At 43.6% G+C, this 26,592-nt stretch overlaps 1 protein-coding gene across 5 annotated transcripts in view; it reads right to left on the bottom strand.

The window, feature by feature from the left end:
* Positions 1 to 26,592, bottom strand: part of LOC106887409 (phosphatase and actin regulator 1) — a 179,964-nt gene that overhangs the window by 6,503 nt on the left and 146,869 nt on the right. For all 5 annotated transcript variants that reach the window (XM_014940906.1, XM_014940902.1, XM_014940903.1 and 2 more), the window contains 4 exons: positions 17,863 to 17,918; positions 12,765 to 12,826; positions 3,746 to 3,886; positions 161 to 237 (listed from right to left, as the gene is read on the bottom strand). In XM_014940906.1, coding sequence (XP_014796392.1) covers positions 161 to 237; positions 3,746 to 3,886; positions 12,765 to 12,826; positions 17,863 to 17,918 — 336 coding nt within the window. The remainder of the gene's footprint in view (positions 1 to 160; positions 238 to 3,745; positions 3,887 to 12,764; positions 12,827 to 17,862; positions 17,919 to 26,592) is intronic.

The raw sequence follows: 26,592 nt of genomic DNA, 5'->3' as shown, positions 1-26,592 counted from the left end.
AGGCAGTACGAGTTCCTCTCTGCGAGTTTCTTTTACAGCCTGTAATTCTAAATGTTGTTTAGACCTCACGGTGTGTTCAGTGGGTGTTGGAGAAATTTTTTTTTTTTTTTTTTTGACAACAGTATTCATTGATACTCTTAAAAAATTAATCTCAGCTTACCTTGTTAGATGCCTACTTAATTCATGAACTTCCATTTCAGTGCTTTTAAATTCATTAAGCTCTTTTCGAATGGCTGCCTGCAAAGGAGAAATAAACTCATAAATGTATAAATGAGAGAGATCAAAATAAGTTCACTTTGTTCTCAAAACAGTATATTAAAAGTGAAGCAGATAACACTATCAGAGAGAGAAAGAAAAACATAATAAAGTCTTTAAAATGTGAAAAGGAACAGATATAAACATGTTCTAAATCACATAAGGGAAGAGATACATGCTTCGGTGGAATGGCTCAATCTGAAAACATATCAAAGACAATGCAGATACAGAACCCGATCCTGGCTTATTATATAAACACTTTCATGTACAAAATCCAAATTAACATGAGAAAAAGAACATGCACCAGAGTTGCTCAAACACTGCGATCATTTTCAGAGCCAGACTGTGAGTAAAGTCTGCTCAGATCTCACCAAACTCGTATTTGAGATGTCTCCTACCTTTATGAGGTCCAGAATTTCCTTGGGTGAAGTTACCTAAAGCAGCTGAGCTGACTTAATAGAATCACAGAATAGTTTGGGTTGGAAGGGACCTTTAAAGGTCATCTAGTCCAACCTCCCCCTGCGATGTTTAAAGGTCATCTAGTCCAACCTCCCCCTGTGATGAGAGGGACATCTTCAACTAGGTCAGGTTGCTCAGAGCCCCGTTCAACCTGACCTTGAATGTACTTGGAAGGGGAAGAAGGGTGCCCGGTTCCCTGCCCTCCTCTCTGCCCCGGGCTGTGCTCCTCTGCCCTTCTGACCCAGCTGTGCCATTTACTGAGTCGATTCAACACCCCAATCCAGCAGAAAACTAGCCACAGGTGGTTGTATTCAGCATTCACAGGAGACTCAGTTGCCTAAAGCCTCTATGTTTTGTCCACAAGAGAAAAGAAAACCAGGGGTGACTGGCAGGAAGCGAAATATTCAAAAATAAAGCAAAAAAAGTAAAAAGGGGTGACTTGGCGGAACTCAGCTTTGTGTTGGAGAGGGCACTCAGTGGGACTGGCTCAAGTCCCAGGCCCTGAAGTTGTCACTTCTGACAGCCCTGTGGTATTTGTAGCTCACAAATGGGTTTTATTGTGAGGGTACGAAGAAGATCACTGAGGCTGCTGCAGCCAAATGCTCCCATGGTCCAAGGTGTGTGCCACTGCCTGGAACTGTGATGCTGAAATCAGCATCAGTGGCTGCAAGGGGCTGCTCATGTCTGTCAGGAATTTTTTTCTCAATGAAGGAAAGCTAAACCACTACGGACAGCATGAGCCCAAAACAGGGCTTTTTGTAACATCCACTGATCCAGTCACCAACTACCTTTGCCTTGACAAGCTCTAAGTGATAGATTTTGCAAGAGTGATCTACAGAAAAGGCCCCTTGTGCTCTTTCTGCACAGCTTTGGGTTTTTATTTACCTTAGAAATGTCTGTCAGGCTCTGCCTCTGTCTATCAGGATGGAGCCATGGCTACGCAGCAACTCAAGGGCCTACCTTCAGCAGAGTGCTTTGCTGCTGAACGGCCTGTGAAGGAGGCCAGGTGGGCTGCTGACTCCCACGAGGTCCCAAATCTATTCCCCCCTGCACCCCTCACCTGCTGGAGAGATTCAGAAGTGCCCTTTTCATTCTTCTAACAGTCAGACCTGGTAAAGATGAGGTCAGACTGAAGGCAGTTCCCGACACCCAGGACACAGAGCCAGGTTTACTGACATCAGAAAAGTCCATTACTAAAAACCTATTTTTGCAATAAATCTAGCCTGTGCTGACCAATGAAGATGGTTATTGAATCAAAGCTCTGCAAGAAAATAATCTTCTATAGGATGTTGCAGCTTTGTCAGACATTTTAGAGTTGCTTCCAGTTTGTCTGGCTATTTTTTCCAACAGTGGACACAGTGGTGGGGAAAAGCAGGTCATCTGATGGCAGAAATCAGAACACTGCCCATCTGACCCAAACCCCCCAAATAATGTATCTGCTTCCTTATGCCGTAAGTGGCATTTATATTAGAATGACAAACATTTCTTCTACTCCTGCTTTGCTTAGAAAAGGTTCACCTGGAGAACTTAAGCCCTTTGCTCTGTGTATGGACTTTGCATATTCATTATGAGAAACTGACCTCAAAGTACTCTGAGGCCTTAATACTGAATTCTTTATCAGGCTACATTTAATAGTGGTACTGAATACTTGTTCTTTTCCCAGACACAGAATGAGGAAGGACCTCTTTCGACACCAAATCTTCTCCTTCCCCAGCTGGGTCTCTCCATGCCTTTCATCCCAGACAGGGATCTCTCAAAGGGTACAGAAGCAGCTGGAGATTTATTGCCTCCCTCATCTACCAATTGGGAGAATATAACTAAGTCAGTTGAATAAGATCTTATCCAATGTGAAGAAGGTAAAATGGGAAAAGCTAATTTAACCCAGTATATCATGGTCTGTGTATAGTCCTGAGGAAGTTTTTCTTTTTTTTTTTCAGACCAGTTTATGCTACATTAACTTATGCAAAGCTAATCTGAAAAAAAGCTCTGTCAAGGAGAAAACCAGCGATCACAAAACTATACAAGTCCTTTGGTTACATTACACAAGTGTAACAGGCTGCCCTTTCCTCTGTGAATAAAACCAAGAGCATCATAAATAAGTGGCATGGCCAGGAATCCTGCTCCCCTGACATTGTAGTCTCCAGCTGCCTGAGTCCCACAGCAAAGACATAGTCGGGTACCCGAAAGTCTTTAAAATTACATGGACCTCATAGAGTGACTAAAGCGTGGGAGTCACTGATCAGCCTCGCAGTCCCCTTCTCTTACAGTGGCCATAAAATTTTTAAGTCTTCTTCCTGCAGCACGATTAAGACCTTCAGGATATGACTCTTATAATTTGCCAGCAATTTAATGCCTCTGCCACCAATGCTGCCCCCAGAGACATCACTTTGTGAAGGTCCCACTGGTGCTCAGAGGACAGCACACTCAATAACGAACACGCAGCTTTTCTTCATCCCCAGGGCTCAGGCCATTGCAGTTCAGTGCTTAAAACACCCTGTGGAATGGGGCAGAAATCCTGAGTAAATATCCCTGTCCTAACACACCATAAAGAAGTTCCCTGGCTTCCGTGGCAGGTGCTTTTGCCAATTATGTGACTTGCTGCCATTTTTGCACCCAGGCCTGCTCTGTCCTGGCGTCGCAATTCTGGGAAGTGCTGTCGTCACACTGCTCTGCCAGCTCTTGCAGGGTAGCTCTCAGCTGGCAGAAATTATGTGGCAAGACCAAAGCCAAGAAACAAATAACAGGGTTGCTATCAAGACCTTTCCTCAAAGGGCTTCACGTTCTCTCCTCTCTATTTCAGTGGTTTAACGCTGCTAGCCTTGCTCCTGCTTTCCATACATGTAGGAACCTTCTTCCAAAGACTTATGACTCAAACAACAAACCTTGAGAAACCACAAGTGTGCTGGGAAGGGACGTCAGGTGGAGGCTTATTCCCTGATGGTCGTGGGACCCATGGGACCCAAGGGATGCCCTTTGCTGTGACACGCTCTAGCTACTCAGACCATGGCTCTCCCAAAGTTGTTCCACTTACTTTGTCGGCGGCTGTGAGACGTGTCCAGGGTTTGTCTGCCCTCCTGTCGTAGTCCTGCGCATCTGCCACTTCTACGTAGTCACTGAAGCGGATGAGGATCTTCCTCTCACGTAGCTCTTCTACCGTGGGCCTTTGACTCAGCTGCAGGTTTGAGGGAGGAGTAGAAAAAGACATGAGGACTTCACACATTCCCAGCACCATTGTTTTTATCAGCCTTTCAGAGAATTACTACTTGGGAGATAACCTCTTGTTATAGCACCTTGAACATCACCCCACCTTGCTGCCAGAGCAGCCCACTGTTGTTTGGGAAGCAACTGTGGCTGGAGAACTCAATCTTTGGCTGAGGTTGATCACCCCTGGCAGAAATGAGATGTAATGCAAGGAAGTCTCTTCGTGCACCAATGTCTCAGGAAGAGACAAGGACCACAACACCACTTTAAGACTATCAGCACAGGCTGTACATCCCTCAGCCTTGAGCTGCTGTGAGTGCTTCTGCGCTGCCTGGGAAGAGTCAGGCAAAGGCACCCAGAGGCTCCTGGGTGCAAAAGGTGACAAATGACTTTCCTTACCATTCTGATATTCTGCAGACTTGTCCTTACCTCCAGAAAAGGCAGGCAAGATGATGATTATTGGACACTGAACTCTTCAATGTATGCTGAGGGGAATTTTGTGTCACAGCGAATTTGACTTTTAAAAATTTACATTACATACTGCAAGTCCAGAAAAAAAATAAATTGCAAGGGTGGACTCTATCACATCAAGAAAACATCTTCACTGTTCCCAAGAATTTCTTTCAAATCCCACAGCAGAATAGGCAGCCACAGCCAAAACTCTCCTCTCAAATGAGAAACAGTGTGCTGGTAGTCCACCTATCGCACTGTCAGTCACAGGGGACAGGAATTGACTTTCAGTGGTCATTTCTCCTTGGATGGACAGCATGCTGGTTCATGTCAAGCAATTAAGTGCTCCTGAAAAAGGTGCTACGTATGTGTGTGCGTGTGGCTGTACATTAGCTGCAAAGGTTTCACCATTAGAGTGAAAAATAATATCCTGCTAACAATTAGCTAGACAGTGTATTATGCTATTCCCACTCGTTAGAAATAGGTGTGTGTTGCAGCACTTCACCCTTGTGAATAGTGAAAGGACTAAATATTTCATAAAATGTTTAAGACTCTATCCCACAAAGGTATTTAGGCTTCTGGATCCAGACATACAGTTCCACTTTCCTCCCAAAATAAGTATCTCAGTTCCCTGCATTTCATCTTCCAGGGAGAATTAAGATTCAAAACATCCAGGATACTAAGTGGAGGGTGAAAAATTTGCCAGACCACAAGAAAGAGAAGCACATGCTTGAAATCCCACCTTTTTCCAGCATTTGGGTGTTGATGCGAGACAGCTCCACCGCCCCATCCTGCCTCTGTATTTAAATCCCTGTGTGCTTGTTCTTGGCATGGACAGTTGCCTCCCCCTTCTCTTTTTAGAAGAGATGGTTGCAACGGGAGGTGGCAGTGGGGCTGCTCTCTCTGCATGGACAGCCCTGAGCATACCCTCCTGGACTGGGTTCAAACCCCTCACGCAGAGAGCCTGCAGAGGTGCACTAATGCCTGTGAGATGCTCAGGGACAGGAATCAGGTTCTGCCCCTCCTGGCTGCAGCTCAGTCATTTTGCACACGCTGAAGGAAGAGAAATCTTGAGAAAAACAAGTGTAGCCAGGAGCAGAACTCTACACTGCTATGTAATGCCCTTGCCTAGGACAGCCATCACCAGTCCGGTCACAGCTTGGCAGTTTATGTGTTGTCTCCATAGCCATTTTAGGGTAAATTACAGCATTTAATAAGGCAAAAACTCCTTGCTGGTTTGAAAAAGAACAACTTCACAACTTCTCAATATTGCAAAGATCTTAAAACTAGACAGTTTTCTCACACCCACCTTCTTCTACAGGAGGCATGAAATTTCCTGTGGCGAGCTACTCTGTGTGTGTTTGTCACACAATTCCAAAAGCTTTCCAAGAAAAGCCCCGTTTCATGTACTCATGTTCAGGCCAGCCATGCTCAGGTCAGCCCAAGAGCACGTAGGCAGTGAGGCTGGCAAGAAGCATGCCCTTCTGAGCTCAGACTACGAGTTTTGGGGACCCTTTTTTAAAAAACCAAAATGCGTAGGCATAACCTTTTATTTTTTTAGACAACAGGACAAACCCATCTGTGAGCTAGAGTGCCATGTCAGAAAAGCCAGAGGGCACAATAAAGCAGATTGAAACACATATACATTAAAAAATGTTATTTTTCACTCTAGCAGAACAAAAATGCCTCTTCAGCCTGCAGCCCTGAAACCTACTTCTAAGTCACCTGCAAGCCCAATACACGCTGCCATTAACAGACAGGTTTTAATAAAAGCAAGCAAACCAAACCTCTATACTGTGCTTGGAGCTCACAGTTACGCTATGAGTGAAGCTTCTCTCTCTCTTACAAACCATCTTGAATGTGATTTCAAATTGGTCGTTTTTTTCTAGCAGCCCTAGCACTAGGAGCTGCATGTTTGTTAGCGCTGATGCATTATTACTCAGCACAGCAGAATTTTGCTTCTGATTATTTAAAATCTAAGCCCTGGCTATAGGAATAGAGAATCTTTATGCTGAAATAGTATTATGACTACACCCCAAAATCATAGAATCATTCCGGTTGGAAAAGACCCTTGGGATCATCGAGTCCAACCACCAAGCCTACTCTACAAAGTTCTCCACTACACCGTATCCCCCAACACCACATCTAAACGACTTTTAAACACCTTCAGGGATGGTGACTCAACCACCTCCCTGGGCAGCCTGTTCCAGTGTCTGACCACTCCTTCTGTGAAGAATAGTTTCCTAATGTCCAGTCTAAATCTACCGTGTTGCAGCTTGAAGCCATTCCCTCTTGTTCAATGTCAAAGATAAGGGTGAGACTCCATCTTTATTCACATCAACTGCTTCTTTTCTCACAACAGCATGAATTAAGAATGAATCACTAATATTATCCACACATTTCTCAGCTTTTATCATTTTAGGATGTAGCCTAGATGCTGTTTTAGATTAGGATTGAGCTTTTTTAAAAAATAAAATGTCTTATTACACAGATCATGATGACATGACCAAAATATAAAATCCTGTGAGTTAAACTCTGTGTTTCTAAACGGCTACAAGGGAAGCAGGAACTCCTATAAGCTTTCCAAGCTGGAAGAGGACTCTCACAAAATGACTGACTCTATTTCACAGGTTCTGTCAGCTCTTGATAGTAGCTGGCTTTCGTGTTTGTGCTCATCTAAGTGATTAGTAAGTCTGTGCAAAGGAGAAGGCAGGTGGCTGTTGATACACCGAAGCATGGCCATGCCAGGCTGATGTCTACGTGGTATCAAGAGCCCAAGACCACCAAGAGCCACAGAGGCAGCACTGGTACTTTTGCCAGCAATGTGAACTCATTGCTGGTATTTACCTCAGTAATGCACTGGGTCTCAAACAGCTCACGTGGCTTCCTCAGTGTGCTGGGTGTGGGTTAAAATCAAAGAAATGACAGTTAATGTTAAGGGCCACATGATGAAATGAGACAAATCTGAGGTAAGTTCTCACGTTCGCAAATGCACAAAAAACAGATTGGGTACAACCAACCCCTGCACTGGAACACACTGCAATCCTCCCCTGGGTGTGAAGAACAGTGTGCTGAGTTATACCAGAAAAAATGTCAAGGGCACAAGCACATTATGAAACTTTAGTGTTAATGTGCATTTTTCATTCTTAGGTGACACCCGAACATCGCAAAGACTAAAAGCTGCTCCTTCTCTTTCTCTGAAGTCATACAACTATTACTGTGTATTAGTTTTAGACGTCCTTTCTTTGCTTCAGAAACCTACAACTAGTGCAATTTAAGGTATTTATGCATCCCATCAGAGTGGTGGGCAGCCTGTCCATCCCCACAGAGCAGCCGGAGCAGGAGAAGCACAGAGACCAAGCAACCAGCTCAAGGTGACCCAGGACACCCAGGGCAGAGCTATGAACAGAAAAAAGCTGCACCGAATCTCATGCCAGTGCTCCGACTATGAAAGAGAGTCCTGAAATCCACAACTTATACCACATAGTTCATGTATAGGCATAAATCTGCATATATTTACATCTATAACCACACACAAAATATTCAGTACGTTAAACCAAAGTGCCGATCTGATCACACTGAATGAAGAAAGGGACACACCACACTGAATGAAGAAAGGGACAACCACACTGAGTGATTTTCTAAAAGCAATTACTTTAAGCTACATTATTTGAACAGTTCACAAATTGCCCTGCCCCTTTCGGTATGTCTGGGCTACCCAGAGCACCCTTAACTCTTAAATAGCTGGGAAAACAGCTTTGCTAACAGACTGCAAGTGGGTCCACTGTAGGCATCAGGGCAATGTCTGTTCATGATAAGAGACAGCTCACCTGAGATCTCATCTTGGAGTTTATTTTTATGACCTGTAAGCTGCAGTTTCTTGTGTCAAAATTGCTTAATGTTACACAATCCTTCTCGGGCAGCACCTGAGAACGAGCCCTGCTTCTTCTAACAGGCAGAAAGAACAGGGCATGTTCGAAACTTTCAGTAAAAGGACATGGTCAAGGTCACAGTGCAATCGTGTGCACAAGGCAGTGGTGCTCCACGCAGGAACAAAGGGATCCTCCTCACCGAGCTGGACCCTTTTTTAGTTACTTCTGTTAATGTCGAAGGGATGTGCATGTGTATGTCTGGACTTTTTCTGGGGGTGCCTCCTGGGCTTACACATTTCTATTTACCTATTTGTGAACATTTGAGAGCTGAGGGAGCAGGACAACTTTATGGCGACTACCTCGTTATTTGACTGGGAACCAGGATGAAAATCCCCTTCAAAGTAAATTTGTATTAATGCAAAAACTGTGTAAATGAGGACAGAACCTTCCATGTCTTGTCACAGGAGATCAAGTTTTCCTCTGCATATTCTGGATCACTGGAGATAAAAATGGGCACGTTTCAAGCTTTGACACTAAACCAATTTGGAAGGGAAGGTTTAACTCAAACCCCTTTGTTCTTGGCACGGGGGAAATGAAGCAAACCTAAGCGCTGCCACCAGGTAAAGTGGAGGGGGACATACTCTGGCCAGTCTGGTCTTGGGATTTAGTCAAATGTGAAATGCTGAATTTGCTCCACTTCAGTCACAATGAAGCTTATTGCCTTGTCACTTCATCGTTGCCTGCTTTGTTACCTCATTAAAATGTTATTGTTATTTATTGAAGAAACCAAGGTGAAAAATTACAGATCCTAAGTAGCAGCACATACAGTCCCCTCTCTCCTTTGCTCCCCACCTTTTGTGGTAAGACACAGGAGGGCTGTGTAATGAAAATGCCCCGAAGACCTTTCCCTCTGACTATAAATGCAGTTTATCCAAATTAGCCGCTAACCTGTTTTCTTCTCTGACCTTTTTTTTCCCCACTGCCTCCCTCTCACCTCCGTCTGATGAGTCCCACCTCTCTCAAGAGTTCATTATTTTGAACAGCCCGTGCTGATGCAAGCCAGTGGAGGTCAATTAAAGAAAAGATTGAACAGCAAGACATTTCCTAGTGAGGCACCAGCTTGCTCTCCAGTGAGCAGAGAGTTTAAGTTGTACCGGGGCAGGAATCTAATGGGAGCAAAGATTCCAGATTATTGCATGGATTTTAGGAAATAGCCATACCTCATCACTTTGGTTGTTGCTATTACAGCTACAAGATTCTTTAGTTTTGGAGCTAGGCCTCTGGGAAAAATTAGCTATTGGCAGTGGGGGATAGGAAGCAGCAAACAGCTCTGGGAATGGGGAGCATGATGCTATTTGAGCCAAGAGAAGGTAGGAAAAGGAGAGTTTTATTCCTCTTTGCAAGTGGTTTGTAATGTGTTCTGTTAATCCAGGCTATGACTCTCTCTGTAGTGGAAGTCCTCAGGGGGAGTTCAGGCTTCTGTTAATTGCCTTGGTGCTCAGCCAAATTCACCACGGTTCAAAGAGGATAAATTCTTAGTAGCAATTCCTGGGGGCCCAGATCTCCTCGTGGAGGGGACCCACCTGCTACACTTCTCCCAGAGGGCCTCTGCAGCGGAATATTCCTGGAACGGGCTTGTGGGCAAAGATCAGCACTCAGAGAAAACCCCTCCTAATCTGCATGTCCCTCCACTCAAACGAAGCTGCTCGGTGGACCCCAAGGGGCAGGGAGAGGGAGCATCAGGGGGCTGGATGTGCAGAACCCATCCCTGGGCATCTCAGGTGACAGGCAAACACGCTTCACCTCTACTTCATCGGGCAGGAGGGACACGAGCTAGAAGAGAAACTGAATCAAGCAGCATTCACCTCCTTTTTGTCCTTTGGATGGCACCTATTCCCTATCCCCAGTTAATCTGGAGTTAGATGAGTCTGAGGGGATGAAAAGAGCTTAAAGGGGCAACTCGCTATAGGTCACCTGATTTTTTTACCTTTTTTTTTTTAGAAATTGCCTGTCTGGATGATGAATTCAACTGGATATTTATTGCCAACTTTAATAAGGCATCTAGACCTAGCAAGGTAATCTTACTTATTACAGCATGTCATGTTACAACTTATCATCATAATGCTGTAACAAAATGTCAGCGCTGAAGGAATTTTAAGAACAGCCTTTTTAATGGATGGAGTGGGTTGTTCCCTTGGCGTTAGGATCACGCCACCAAAAATTGTGGGGACAGCAGCAATTTCTATAGTGCAAGGTCAAAAGTCTTTTCAGTGTCTTCTGCAGAATCTCTCCCCCCCTTCCCTTCTTATTACCAGCTACACGTGGTCACAAGGAGGTGAGGTGGCACGCTCTCCTTATGTTGGATTTACCCTGCAGGCATGTGTGTGCATCAGATCTCGGTGCAAACAGAAAGGTCTGCTGGGCAAAACATTTGCCGTGCGCAATTAAACTTCTGCTTGATCTGAGGTTTAAAATCCTTTGGTAATAAGGCTTCAGTACAAATCGACAGAAGGAGGCTGCTGCTCTGTTGTAGACACAACGACACATCTGGGACACACTCATGAAAGGCAGGGCTGGGGAATAACAACAATTTTTGCAGGATTCACGAGGTGGTTGGCATTTCTAGTTGTTATCTATCCACTCGCTTGCTTTGTTCACTTCTTTCCTCTAGTGATTCCTGAGCTCTTACAGCAGTATGTTTGGTAGGTGAGAACAAAATTTGCTGTTAGACCGGGCCTGTGGTTCTTTCATTAAAATTACAGTGTGTCACAAGAACAATTTGCAACAGTTTAAAAAGATGACCAAAATCGAACAATGCTAACTAAGGCATGCTGCTACCATCCTCACAAACGTTGGGGAAAAAAATCTTTAGGAGGGAAGAAGCCAAAAAAGGCTAAAAAGGAATGTGACCAGGAATGGGGGCATGAAATTATTGAGCAGACTGCCAGGGGCTGGGACTGACGCTGCCGTCACTGTTGTTTCTACATAAAAGTGCAACCAAGACAGAGAAATAAATCTCATAGAAGGCTGCTGATGTTTCAGGGAGCAGACACTGCTGCGATGCTCTAACAGCCTGGGAGTTTTAGTACAGCAAGTAGCTGTGGACTCTACCTGCAACAGACAATTCATGTGCTTTGCAGCTTTCCTACAAAATAGCGGAGGATGGGAACCGCAGGCTGAGTTAGCCAGCCTCCATTTCTTAGGCAGCAGATTGGGGATGGGTAGCTTTGCTTGTTATCTATTACAGCTCTTCATCAAATGGTACAAAGCTTTGGACTGGATTCCTGTGTGTGTTTACCTTTCAACGTACAGGGAAATCAAAAGCCTGGTAAAACGGTATTTCTAGTCTTTGCGCAGAGCTTGAGTCCCATGAAACATCTGCAATGCAGTTAGGATCTTTTTTTTTTCAGGCAGCGCTATGAGGAGACACGAGAACATCCCTGCCATTGCTGTCCAGAATTTAAGTGTTTAAAAAATAATACTACAGATCTCTGGGCCGCATTTTTAGCTCCTGCAGAGAATTGTTGGTGTTGGTGATGGAGAATTCTGCTGATTTATGTGAGCTGAGAACAAGGTGTGAGATTTTTAACAATGAAAGAAAACAATCCAGCTCTCTGAATGTAACCTTTGCATGTAGATTTACAGCCCTTTCCTTGTCCTTATTTATACCATGAAAGCTTGCGATCACATAGGTCAAAAAGACAAAGGCACCTAAATATATACAGGAAGGGGATGATGGTGCTGTCTCACAGGCATGTGAGCTTATAGGGGGCTTTCTCCACCTCTGGAGATAGGAAATATGTCAGTGGAGAAATAAAGTTTATCTGCAATAACGGGATGGATTCTTGGCTGTCTATATTGGGGCATCTGCAGACATTTACACCAGCTGTGAAACTGAATGTGTGTATCCGAAATGTATTCTTCAGTATTCTTCATTTTAAGAGTAAATGACTTTCAAATGAGAGGAAAACCAAAGCCAAACTATGCTGTTTCGTTTGTCCTTCCCTGCGAATACAAGATTCTTTTCTGCTCTATATACCATTTTGCGAGTGCTTGTCTCTATTTAGTTTAGATGCCCTAAGTGACAATCTCTCTTTCCAGAAAAAGTTTATTTCCCAGTTTTTTGCCTTTTTTTTTTTTTTCCAGTGGAATTTTCAAATGCAATCAGCATTGTTTTAACTTTGCTCACTTCGTAATGGCTGAAGAAGCCACTACATTTACAGGGAGCTGGATTAGGCAAATGCTAGACTCTGTACCCTTCACTGTTCAAAGCTCCTCCATTTATCAAGACTAGATCTTCTTTTGTCTGGTCTCAAAATGTTACCAGCAATAGCCCACAAAGCAGTTCCCTTCAGTATCTATGGACTTACACCCTAAAAATCAGCGATTTCTTTCAAAGATTTCTTTTAGGACTTGATTCACACTCTACTTTTGAAAATGGTGCTGAGGAAAAGGAGAAAGGGAAACAACTGTGCAGTAGGGAGAAAGTTACCATAGTGTCACAATAGGATCAACGTTGGTTCTCACCTTACGTGTTAATCTTCGCTTTATCTCTCGTTTTTCCTCCTGCTCCTCTTGTTCATTCCGGGCTGTAAAAGATTTACAAGGATCTCAGGCTGTGGACTCATAAGACATGCACAGTATGCAACAAAATAAGCCTCTCCATCAGTATATTAATGTTTCAGGACCTCTCTGATGCACAGTGTGTCCCTCTGGGGCTGGTGAACTTTCTTGATCCGTAGCTACTGCACTTCTTCACACACTTCATAAAACACCTACAGTCTCCTTCCTTTCCCTGTGTTGGCACCTTTTCATGTGTGTCACTTTCTAGAAGGGCCAGGCATCGAGCCAGCTCTTCAGAAACTGTTATCTCCCTCCCCACAGACCTGGTGGCCTCAGGGGCTTCAGCTACGATATGGCTGGATTCTAAGAGGCTGCAAGGTCAATGGTTGGAAAAGAAACGCATGCATTATTTTTTTTTTCCATCTACTGTATAATTTCCCTGCAGCTGCTCTTTGGAGAGAATGGAAAAAAAAATCAGAATTAGGGGTGACAGGCAAAATCTCCAACTTCCCATGACCTGAGCAGAGTAAGGAGAGAATGTCCTTCCATCATAAGCCTTCACAGCATCACATTGGAGCATAAAAGCACATCCTAGGGCAATCTACTTTCAACATTAAGCCAAAAGATCATGTTACAAGTACTTAACAGAGCAAGGCTCAACCATTATCCCTCATGAGGACAGTAACATTTGAGTATACTAACTCTTCTTCAAATTAGGAGCAGCCTATCATTTATGTCTTTCTACTGAACTTTACTGACACTCACTAAAAGCCCAGGTTCCTAGGTACCCAGCTCCTCAATCAGTTAAGATCCGTTTCCACTGCTTCGTTGTTGGCTGAATTACTCCTTACTCCAATCATGCCTGTGCATAATGGATGAGAGCAAACACAGCTCATGAGCTTTTCCAACAAGTCCCCTGTTCCCCTGGTGTGATCCGGTTTTCCCTCAGACAGGACTAGCTCAGGCAGGAATAACTCTTTGCAGGGGAGACTATGAACCTCAAAGGCCAGTTTTGGACAGGTGGCTTGATTGAAATTGTCCAACTTTGGAGTGAATTAAACCTGGGGGGGGTGGGTGGGGGAAATCCCACTTTCCTATCACCTGAACCTGCGGGAGCAGCAGGCACCCCTGGCAGAGTGGCAGTAACAAACAGCCTGCTGTAACTTCTTCAGCCACGAGAGCACAGGTCAGCACTCCCACTAACCAACTGGGACAAGCCAAAAATAATATAAGGAGGTCCTAATCCAATGGAAGTCTGCCCACAGTGGAGGAGATGCAACATTTCAAATTATTGCATTCAAAATCAGGGCTTTCCCCAAACAGAAATAAGACCTAAGGTTCAGAAACCACAGAAGTCTCTGAGCAGGTAAGGAGGGCTAGGCTGGAAGCCAGGTTTCTTGCTGCTCAGGACAGTAGAGCTGACAGGTCTATCACAACTGCTCACTGACTTCAGCAGGACTGGGAAATCTCCACCAAAGAGGACAAAGAGCCAGTTAATGTTAAGATGTTTTACAATATGCTGCTGATCTTTAAATGTTGTTTTACCAAAAATACTGCTTACGTTCTCAGGATGAAGGAAATTGATACTGCAGTAAAAAGAACAGAAGACAGCAGGGAATCACAAATGGCTTTTGAGATGATAACTGGAATAACTGCACTGATAAATATTTTTTTCCTCTTTCAATGGTTACTGTCCCTACTGAGCTGGATTCTCTTCTAGCAATTGCTCCTCTAGCAATTTCGTTCTTTCCTTTGTGTCTCAGATTTGGAGGAGGTGGTCCTGAAAATGCCTACTCTCAGAAACAGAGCCACTAATAAATCCTTTGAAAGAGTAAGGCAGAGAGACACAGCGCTTAAGAGAGCTCATACAGAGTCAGGGTAGCACTGCAAGCAGCTGAGGAGTTACATATAAAACCTAGTTATGGCCATTCATTTTGTATTTGCATACAATGTCTTTCTTCTCCCCTCACTTCTTAGCCCAGCCACCCACCTTCAGAGACAGCCAGACAGGCTGAAGACCTTGCTCAGGCAAAAGCTGGGAATTAGGAATACATTCTCCTCTGAAATTAGAAAGTTACTTTCTTTTAGCTACTTCTTTAAAGTTAATCAAGTCATGCCTACCTTGTGAAGCTACAAAACTGGTGCTTTACCTTAGGTGTTCAGGAGATGCTCTGTTTCTCTAGACTTTTGTGTGTATGTGTGAGTGCGATTTTCAGGCCTGATTTCTGTGCCAGTGTGAAATAGACCCTCAGAGCCTATCTAACCATCATTTTTGTGAGGAATTTATGCAGCCCTGTATGTGCCAGGCTGACAAATGAACTACTGGTATCCGAGAACTGGCTCGGGGGTGGTGCATGAGGGGGATTGAGGCATCTTTCCTCATAAACTTGGCCAGCAAGTAAGCAAGTATTAACTGCAAAAAGTGTTCTTTAGTCTTCATGCTAATCCCCCAGGTCTGCACTCCTCTCCTATGACTACATGCCATTGACTTAAATAAGAGTTAGTGGATTGGTATCCTTCAGTGAAAGACCCCTCAAGCACCAGTGTCTCTATTCTCAGTTTCTTTCCTGTGGCTGCTGTAATCTCACTGCTGCTACCAGCAAGTAGTGGAACTTGTGCAGTGGATGCTTTGTCCTTGCAATTCAATAACGCTGGCCATGTCACAATTACTGCAGGAGCATGGAGCTAGGAAGTGGTCATTTCATGTATAAGGACTGGATGTCCAACTGCATTTTGCCTCATTTCTTCCCATCAGAACGGGCAATAATGTGGTTACACGTGTAACAGGAACATTATGGTACCAGACGTGACATTTACATCAAGGAGATTTCAGCTTTAACTGCAGAGTAAACTCTACTTGGGAGCTATCTAGGTTTTCTTTTATTTTGTATGTGTGTGCACTCTGGGCTTTTGCAAATAGCTCAACCTGCTTATGCAGAGAATTTACACTCTTTTCATTATTGCTTCCTATGTCTCTCTTTCTCTAGGCTCCATTATATTTGTTATAATTTTTTTTTCTCAGAAGTCTAGGGAAAGAACACAAAGTGATGCTGTACAAACCAGACACTCTAAGAGTGGAGCATTTTTATGCTTTTTTTTTTTTTTTTTAAATTATGTAACTATTTTAATTGTTTGTTCCTTTCCTGTTGGGCTTCACCAAAAGTTGAGATGCCTTGGAAATACCACATTACTTTTTCCTCTAATTATGAAATTGTTTGTCTACCAAGACACGCATGTTTTAGGGCAGATCTGTGCTTAGGAACCAAGCTACAAAAATTCCACTTAGGAAATACAATATAGGAAATACAATATTACCCTGAGTTCAGGGTAATATTTTCAAACACATCCATGTCATTTAAGAGGCTTTATTCGATTTAAAAAGAAACCAATGTGACTCAGGATAATTTCTCTGAAATAAAGAGATTTTTAGGTTACTACATGGCTGCTTTGGCAATGTGACCTTTAGGAATCTCTGCAAGGCACCCAGTGCTGGAGATGCAGCCTCTGCTGATGCTGGTTCAAACACTATGGCCAAAGCAGCTGCTCGAGACCCCCACCTCCCCCCAGACACCCTCACCAGTGCCAGGGCAGTGTTTACTGGTCACGCACCAGTGCCAGGTGGTGCATGACACATGTTGGGTCATGCTGGTGGCAAGTCCTGGGATGACAGCACGAGCTGCCCACAGAATTGGCTTCTGTCCTTCCTCGCCCAAGCCTGGCATCAGTCACAACTCAGGTTCCCCCTCCTGCAGCTGTTCTGCTTACCCCCCTTGTGAGACAATCGCATCTGGATGTGCTACCTGTTTCCCCACTTTCTGCCCCTGAATTTCTCCAGCTGCCAGGTATGGGAGTTTGGAGCAGATGGTAGGAACACAGCCATCAAAAAGGGGCTGACCCCAAGCAAATGGCTTTCCTGGCAGACTCAGGCTCGCCCACGCCTCTCTGCTCTCCCGTCTCTTCCCCTTTTTGCACTGACAGTGGTGTCTCTCTCCTCCTCTGCCACATGTAATAACATGAACAGATGAAAAACGATGCTGTGCATTAACACTATCATTAAATTGCTAGGAAATTGATTTTGAAGTGCTTAATCAATCAATTCTGCCAATTTTCAGAGAATTCACCTTCTGCTACCACATTTTTATGGTTCTGCACAATGCAGTTATTTGAACAACAAGAGAAAGTAAATTATGGACTACCTAAGGAGACACTATGGTATTTTAAGGTACCACTTAAGAATACATTTTTCTGTAGTCTTTTTTTTAGATTTCGCTGGAATGATGGATTTACTAACCTAACAAGGGAAGAACTTGTTTCTTTTGGTTTTTGTTTCCAAAGTAACAACAATTAGATAAATTCTTTTAATATTCAAGACACTTCAGCATGAGTAAAGAAACTAATTTTTTTCCTATTCATTCATGAGATGATGAGATCTGTGCTAGACTCAGTCCTGTTTCCCTTGAAACTGGTGGCAATGTAACTACCAGCTTAGATCAGAGTCTCTAAATGGTGTTTTGTCCCTTTAAAACATCATTTCACATTTTGAGGACCTACCAGGAAGATTTTGGCTGATTTAAGGGCAGAGTTTCAGGGTAACATTTCAGGGAAAGAATCCTGAGTCTCATTGGTTTCTTTTTTTAATTGAGTAAAGGTTCCACCTAATCTAGGTTGCTGTGAAGATTTTTAGGAAAACTAATCAAGCCATGCCCTTTACTAACTTATAACGGGGTGCTCATCCTGTTTAAGAGCCGCATAAAGGCTTTCCAGGATGTTGTACCCTCTGTTTGGAACAAGACTTGCAAAAGAGATTCAACATCTAGGTTTTTTTCCCCCATAGACTGTTCATTCTTGTGAATTTACGGACTCTGATTTTAAAGAATTGTTTCTGCAGCTCCAGATGTTGCTACAGACCTGCATGCTTATTTGCATTTATGATGCACTTCATTATTATTAATGATGCAAGTACAGAAGAATTTATGTTTTAATAAAAGAACCACCCAATATATATCTGAACTAACCCAAACTAGCTGGCTTGAGGTTAAGTGTCAGCAGCATCAAGACTTACGTTTCAGAATGTTCCTCTGCTCCAATTCTTCAGCAGTCGGCCTCTGGCTCAGTCGTCTGCGAAAAAAGTCCAAGATCAGTTTTTGGACCATATCACATTCTCCTCAGTTCTCTGTCTTCAAGAGTTATTTTGGGGTGTGAAAGGCAGAGCAGAAAGCACTGACACTGCTCCATTATGTACTTGGTACCCCCGGACCATGCGTGACACAGACCATGCTTCGCTTTCACAGTTTCCTCTGTTTTCAGCTCATGAAAAGACAAAATACGTTATGTCATCTTAGGCATGACTCTCCCACCCCTACCCCAGGCAGAGCTGCTGAGAGCTAAGCTACACAGATGTCTCCACTTAATTTCCTTCCTCCCATGCCTGCTTCCTGACTCGTGCAAGTTATTCCCAGCTAAGAGGGGGCTAACCCTCCCGCTGCCCTCTCGCCAGCCTCCTGACTGTGCCCCGTTTGTTTCAGACAGCGCTGGAGCACACAGACAGCCCGCAGCAAAAACAAGGGATGGTTTGGCAGCGCCCAGGGCAGAACAATAGCAGCCCTCCTCCTCCGCACCCTCGCCTCCCTCCTCCTCCTCCCGTGGCTTTTATTCACTCTTACACTGAAGGATTGTGTGACTTGCCAGTCAACCTGTACGTAACAGGGTCACAACGAACGCAATCTAATTAAAAACGGGGACCCCGAGTGTGGAAATGGTCTGAATACTCAGAATACAAAGCAAGGGAGAGAAGCACAAAGGGGTCTTTGGAAAACAAAGTAAATCAGGGAGATGACATCAGAAGCCAACACTGTTAGGCCTCCTCATACTCTCCTCTGAGTCAATGGGAGTTCTGTCAATGATGCCAGTGACAGTACAGAGCCTCTTCCTTCAGACGTGGTCATTCAGAGACATGCCAACTTGGGGGCCCCAGCCTCTGCCAGTTGGCTCATCAGTTCCAATGTGAGGTAAGGGGTACTGGTGAGAAACATGAGATGAAGGCTGGCTGCACGGCTTCACCTTCTGCCATGAATGCTTCCCCTGACTGGGGGTGCAGAAGCTCACTGAAAAAGGGCTGTCTCTGCACGACTGGATGGGGGATGTCTGACAATAGGTCCCCACAATACAGGGGCTGAGCCACTGCTCAGAGACGCACACACATCCCCAGCCTTCTCCAGAGGCAGGAGCTCACCTGTGGGCCAGTTCAACACCCCTGCCCCTCACGTCGTGCATGGTGCACAGGGCTGAAGCACATGGGGTGGGCAGGAGCCAACCCCCTACATGAGCTGTTTGAAGGCAAGAAGCACTACAGGCATCTGATTTCATATAGCCTTAAGATTTCCACCAGCAGAAGTAATACCAGCCGTATGTCCTTTGGGGCCACTTTGCACCATGAAAACAAACCAGCAGAACATGGCCCTATTCCAGTGGAGAATTTGGAGTCATTACCTTTGCCTCTTTCCCACAGCAGATTGAACATTTACCTCATTGGAAAAAGCGTTGAAAAGGACAGAAACTCATCCTTAATTCAGAAGTAAAGAATGTCTGCAAAGTACTTGGAAGACAGAAAGTGCTACTCAAGTGCTTGCTGTTACCATCTTTAAGTAGCTTTAAGTAGCTGTTGCTAATGGGAGACTTCACCTTAGGACTATGAAGCAATTAAAACTACTTTATTTCTAGCACTGCATGAGAATCAAAGAGAAAAAGTTGCCACTCTTAGCCCCGCCACATGTGTCTACAGGAATTGAGTTATACAATGTTTTGAATCCACTGCACTGTGATGCTTTTCAAGAGGATGCATCAGAGGGATGTTAAGGACAGACTCCAGCCACCCAGTGTGTGGCTGCTTCTACAGGAACAAACATCACACAAGTAAAAGGAGAAATTAGGCTAAAGAGAACACTCCCAAAAATGTCCTCTTCTTTCCAAGAAAACAGGGATTGAAGGACTCAGCTAACAGTTCTGTCAAGAACAGATCGCACTGGAGTGTTTCTAACCAAAGACAAAAGTTTTATCTATCTATGTAGCTCATTTACAAAAAGGACCAAGTCTTCCATGTGTTTACTGGGGTACCTACCATGAAGTAGATGCATTTAAACAAAGCTTTCACTTCACTGTATCATTGCTTCCACACAAGAAGACAGAGATATCCTCCAAGTATGCCCTTGATATTATATGCGCCTGCTATTCCTGTGCTGCTCAGAGACCTACACACTGCGGGATTCTTCTCCCCGCTGCCTGGTAGGTCCCCTACAGAAAGCCAGCCAAGAATACCTGTGTTCCCCATTGAAAGTCAAATTATAACACAGATCCCATTATCCACCCTTTTCAGGCTGCAGAGTGCTCATGCCTAAATGACGACCACCATTTTCAAGTGATGCACTTACAGGGCAGAAAAAGCCATGGCACTTCTGATAAGATTCAGTTTGGAGATCTGAACCTATCTGCATTCACGGGGTGTCGATCACTTCTAGACTCTTACAAGCCCAAGAATTTTTAATAGCAAAAAGCAGTAGGAAAAGGCAAGGTACCCTTGTAGTGGAACAAAATCCTGACTAGTCCTTACCGTGCAAGCAGTGAAGCACAGCTGGAGGATGAAGAAGGTAATGAATAGAAGCTGTGAAGGTTCCTGGCCTCCAGTATGGGTGTGTGCTTTTGTCTCCATGAACTGCTGTCACATCCCCATTTCCATTATCCTTTTGGACTGACTGAACCTGCTCCTGCTCCCTTGTTGTGAGTCCCCCCTTGATGAGCTCCTCAAACCCAGCTCCTTCCCAAGCCCTTCCCTTCCGCTCTCAAGATTATCTCCTGTCTCTTGCTCTTTTCATTTCATTTCTTCTCTTGCTGCTACAGTGACTTCTTCCCCCAAACTATCTTTGAGCTTTACAAACTCCACCAGCTCCTCAGAACAGCATCATTTTAATTCTTTTTTCTTGCTTCTTAATATCTAGGTTAGCCAGATGTTGAACAGCTGCTAACATTACCATCTTTGAAAACCTTGATGCTAGTTACAGATCCTGTGAATCAAGAAACTTAAGCAGCTATTGCTTTGTTACCATGGGTGCAAAGATACAGGTTTTTTTCCCACCAAATTTCAGTGTACCATCTCCGGAGCGCCACTCTGATCTTGGCAAAACACCAGGCATGATACCTCCACTCTCCTTCCTTCCCTCCTGTGCTGCCCAGAATAAAGAAGTATTAATGAAGCCCACCTAGCTTGCAGAGGTTGGTTTCAGTGGTTTGATTGCTGGATTGCTGCTGTGCTTTATTTCATTTAACATCACAGGGGCTGCATGAGGCTGTCAAGAGGCCAGAGGTCAGGAAACAAGTGTCTCATTAGCAGCATGATCAGAATAAACAAGATAAAATGGAGGTAAGGAAGGAGACTGGTACAACAGCAGAGAACAGATCTGCTTGTGAAAACTGTGAGAATTGAGTGGGATGTGCGGTGTTGCTATTGATCAGAAAGGTAACTAAGGCTGTTTCATGGAGCTGTATGAGCATAAGTGTCTAACCTAAAAAAAGGCAAGAAAGCCCTTAAAAAGTATCAACCTTTAACAGCACTTTCTGCATCTACAATTTCTTGGGTGAACATGCTTGACCTTCCCTATGCCATTCACACAGGTTTGCAATAGGCTTCAGGCATTCAAGGGGATAGGAAAGTTTGTTTTTTGTCATCTGTGCTTTGCAAAGTATTGCCTGGTTTATACTTCATATTGTTTCCCAATATTGTTAATAGTGGCTTTGCAAATACACTGACAAAGGATTTACTACAAAGAAAACCTTCTTAAGACTTATGGTTAACCAGTTTTCTGAATTAATTCTCTGCATGATCAAAATGCACCACACTGCTTGTGCTAGAACTATACAAGAGCTGAGCAAATCTTTGTAAGGACATTGTACGGTGGGTTTGCTTTGTTTTGTTTTGTTTTTTTGAAATAGCTCTGGGCTCGACTGGGCATGTCATGGAGGATGAGTAGGAGTTTGGGAGCAGGAGGGACAATCATGAAAAATCAATTGCTGTAGACCTAAAATATTGGCTGTTGGGGGTGTAATCTCTTCAGGGAGCCAGAGGAAAGAAAGGCAGCATTTTCACTGATGGATGCTACTGTTTGGAGCCTGCCCAGCAAACTGAGAACTGAGAATGGGAAGTTTTTGCTCCATGTGGCACTGTCCTGCAGGAGCAATAAAAGTAAAAAACTGCCTATACATTTCCCCAGGCAATACAAAATACTTAAATGAAAAGCCCACACTGTGATGCTTACCCTGCTCTGCAGTGTGGCCATAGCCAAAGGGCTCTCAGGACAGTGGCCAACTAGCTGTGGGGCTGAGGGTAAGATTCTTGCATCCTTTTTGTCTAAGCAGCACCTTTGAAGCAAGGCACCCCTGGCTGCCTCAGCTGTCCTCTACTAGGAGTCCTGGGTTTTCTCTCCTCAGCCTCTTGCTTTGCTGTGGATGAACTCTGAGAAGGAGCTGGCTAATACCATTCAGCTCGTTGTTGTGTGAACAGGACAGTGCTGGATATGTGTTTTCTGGGTATCAGGAATTCATCTTTGCCTCTGCCTAGAGGGCAAGAAAATCTAAGAATTTAGTATGGGGTCATCTGTAAGTATAATGGCTGGATATAGTACAGGGCTTGCTGGAAAATGATGCCCCATATGCTTGCCAGGCTTGTTACGCTATCTGAGCATTTGCAGATAGAAGAGGTAGAACCCAGCAGTTCTCCAGTGCTTGAATGGTGACATCTGGTGCACGTGACTCAAGAGCAGGACTGATGGGCAAAAAATCACGGGTGGTCACAAAAGGGCACGAGGCAATATGGTAAAGTGTCCAGAACATCACCAAATGGAGCCCAGCCACGCTCACGCAGCTCTTCCTGATGACATAGGTCACCCTGATGTAAAATAACTGAGCACAGTGGGGCATAACCTCTGGAGCAACTCCTGAATTCATTCTGTAAGTGCAAATCTTTTTACTCAGTTGCAACTGGGTTCACACCACCCTAGAGACTGCTCTAAGAGAGAAGTAAATCTGAGCTGGGCACATGAGAAGCCAGCTGTTACAAAGCACTACTTGTCACATTGCTCTTTAGTTGGTGTAAATGAGCACAACCGAAGCCACTAGAACTGCACTGATTTACATCAGCTATGGAATTCAACGTGAGGAAAATTCAATGGGAGTAAAGCGCCTTACTGTTGCTTAATTTAGCTTGCCTTTCCCAATAATAACACTGATAGCAAAGCAATATTGATGAAGTATAGGCTACCAGGGGCTCTTCACACTCCCATGCCCGGTATAGAAAACTGGAATAGAAAAATGGAGAAGAAAATGTTGTATTTTCTTCTGCCAGTTAACTCCTAGCAGAGGGCAGGAATGAACTACCTCTTTTCCTTATGTCACTGCACAATGAGCCGAAAATATTTGTAAGCCTGGGTGTTCACTTTCTCTGAAATATCAGCCCAGATATTGCTAGCCAGACCTTAGACTCTACAGAGAACTATCTTTCTCCTGATAGGATTTATAAAATGGGATTAAATACAGTTTTATCAATGAGTGAATAAACTGAAGGCATATTAAATATAAAATCCCTACCCAAAGAAGCAAATGTAAGAGTTTTACACCATTAAAATTCTTGTACTAGACTCCATTAAGATGTTGGCTAATTTGTAGGATACATTATTTCTTCCTTTAAGCTCTGTTTCCTGTGTGACAAGTCTCCTGGTATCAGTCATGGTAATATGCCTTATAACTCCTTTTCCTGAGAAATTAAGGCAATAAAACCATAAGGAGTGTTTGCCACGATTCAGTTACCATGTAATGACTGCTCTCCAATTCCCTGTTGATATTAAACATTCAGCCCCTGGGAGATGGTGGTGCTTCTGCAGCTATAAGGAGCCTGCAGCAATGACTAGAGCAGACCAGAGCAGGTGGAGACCCCTCTTCATCCCTGGAAAAATGGGTGAAGCACCACTGAGACAGAGTTTAGGTGAGAACTATTTAGATAATTTCAATAGGAAGGGCTTGCTTTTGGTGAACATTTAAAAACTGGTAAGTATCAGTTGAAGAGCTAAGTACTGCTGCCTCAGCATCCCAGTTTGTTCCCCAGACTGGACCACCTAGTCCAGGATAGCTACCCCAGAGGGGCAATGCTTTTGCTCAGCAGCTCTCCTGAGTGCACCATGAGGAATACAGAGCAGTCTGGCACACGAATCAACCAAATAACAGTTCCTGTAACACATCTGCAGTCATGTATCCAGCTGGGCTCTGCAGGAAAATCAGATTTTCAACTAAAATTATTCAGATTTTAATTTAGGCTTTATGCAGTCTTACACCACTCCCCAAAATTATGCTTATCCCAGACTTGGTTTTGTGTTGAGAAACAGCTTCAACACAAACTTTAAAGCTGCTCCTAGTCTAGATTGCGGTGAAGATTTTTAGAAAAGCTAATCAGCACATTTTCTGCTTGCTCAAGCATCTGTGGCGAGTGAAAAATATAACCAAGCTAGCCCTTTGTTTAAAACTCTAAACCTGACCAATTTGTTTTCTCATTCTTTAGTCCATGTGAATCCACTCTTGACTCATAGCTTAAATAATGTGGTCTTTTCTATTTCAGCTGACTGAAGGATTGATTTATTATGATTTTGATTTACTCTTGGGAAAGTTACAAGCTCCCCAAGAAAGAACAGGCTGCCCAGATTAGGTCTCCTGGGGAAAGCAAATCATATTCAAAATGTAGATTTTGACAATTCATTATGTCTGCATAAAGTTAGAATCTTGCCTATCATATGCAGAACATACTTTTTAAAAATACCCAAATAAAGCAGAATCATCTTGGGCCATGAACTCTGTATTTTATTAAAAGCAATAAAGGAATGACTAGATAGTCCTATGACTCTGAGTAGAAACAGTGTGAATAATGACATACCCAGGCCATCAATCTTTCATTAGGCCGCAGTATCCCAATGCAGACACTTGCATTTTCCCAAGGAATTACTTAATTTCTTATTCTTTTTTAAAGATAAAGCCAAGTAGCGCTAGACAAACTCAGATTTTGGCTTCCTTTTCAATAATACTAACTGCAAAATGCCTACTGATACGTGGAACATTGCAAGATCATGCAAGCTCATGTCTCACACCTCAAGCTCTAAAATGGAGCCTCCTCTGTTTCGTTACTGTACTATTTCATTAACATCAAACCTTTTAGCCAAATGCTGGCTGTTCACATAAAATACAATCATACAAATTTAAATTATTTTTAAAAAGGGCATGGTGGAATTAAGATAGTTACACCACATGAGCTTTGCAGGATTAATTCTCAAGTCTCTTATCCCTAATCCCAAGAACAAAACATCCAACAACTGCAGTAGGAAACAAAGAACAATCTTTTTTAGAAGAGGGAATTTACTATGTCTCTAATTCAAGAATATATTTTTGGAACAATAAAAATGGGATAATTTTGAGTACTAGAAATCCAGAGGGAAAAATGTACTAAATGCTGGTTGAAAATCTAAAGCATGCCAGAAAAAAACAGATGGATGTTAGGACCCATTGTAATAAAGAAAAAAATGTTCTAAAATGTTAGTGATTGTCCTTCTGTTGTCTGTACAGCATTGTGAGAAGACACTTGCTTCTCCAAAGTTAGTATTATTGAACAAAAAAGCTGATTTTACAAAGCTAAAGAGATCATAATTCACAGTTCAAGGTCAATCCATGAATGACTCAAATAAAATGGCACCCTGAAAATCAATCCAAGTTGAACAAATATGCTTGCTGTCTATAGGCATTATTGTGTCTGGTTTGTTTTAAAATCTCTTCCCTCTGTAGTAATGTGGTTTTATGTCTGTGAACAAATATACTTCCATCAATGAGTCTTTAAAGATGCATTTTTGAAGGAAAGATCTAGATGCTAAACCTTAGAAACATTATTTTCCTTAACTCCTCATAGTGAGTTAAGTTTTTCTAGTTAAATGCAGTATTCTTTTCCTCCCAACACTAGTCTTTGGGGGCCTCTCCTGTAACCTTCTGCACTTACTCAGTTTTGAGGTGTGACTTTGTATTTGGAAGGATCGATCTTTAGGAGACCAAATGACCATGAATGTATTTGCAAAGGTGTCTCCAATCTTCTGCTGCTGAAGGGCTTCCTGGACCATCCTATGGACTCTTCTGCCAAACAACAGACCTGAGGCAGGAGCCCAGATGCCTTCAGCTCTCTGTCACCCAACCAACCTGCTGTGACTGGAATTGTGACACCCCCCCCGGTGTTTTTAGTAACTTCGATTAAACAAATTTTGGGTACCCCTCTAGTCTCCAGCACATGGCTGCTTCTTACCATAAACGTTACACTTTTAAAAGCAGAGCCATCTCCAAGCAAGAGCTACAGCAGCAGAGCCCCCTTCCCTCTTGGCATGTCCCCCCACTCTGGCTCCTGGTACTCAGGGAAGGTTGCATGGTTGAGCATGATTTGACACTGGAATAAAGCAGTTATTCCTGTGCACGTGTGGTGGCCTCAGGATGGAGAGAGGAAGCAATGCTTTAGGCAGGAAGAAGGTCTATAGGGCCAAGGAAGAAACAACGGATGATGGCTGAGGGATGACAAGGGAGCCCAACCCCACCTCCCAAACCTTCTACAACCCTCTAAAACCTCACTAGTCTTTCCCAGTGCCCCTCTCCTCTAAGGATCCTCTTCTGAGAAATCTGCTGCCACGCACTTAAATTTTGCTTAGGCTGAGAAGCAGCTGATGGCTCCGAGGAA

Source organism: Calidris pugnax, unplaced genomic scaffold (assembly GCF_001431845.1).
Source record: "Calidris pugnax isolate Ruff unplaced genomic scaffold, ASM143184v1 scaffold8, whole genome shotgun sequence".
Lineage (NCBI taxonomy): Eukaryota > Metazoa > Chordata > Aves > Charadriiformes > Scolopacidae > Calidris > Calidris pugnax.
The sequence above is the reverse complement of the archived record's forward strand: the minus strand, read 5'-3'. Positions and strand labels throughout refer to the sequence as shown.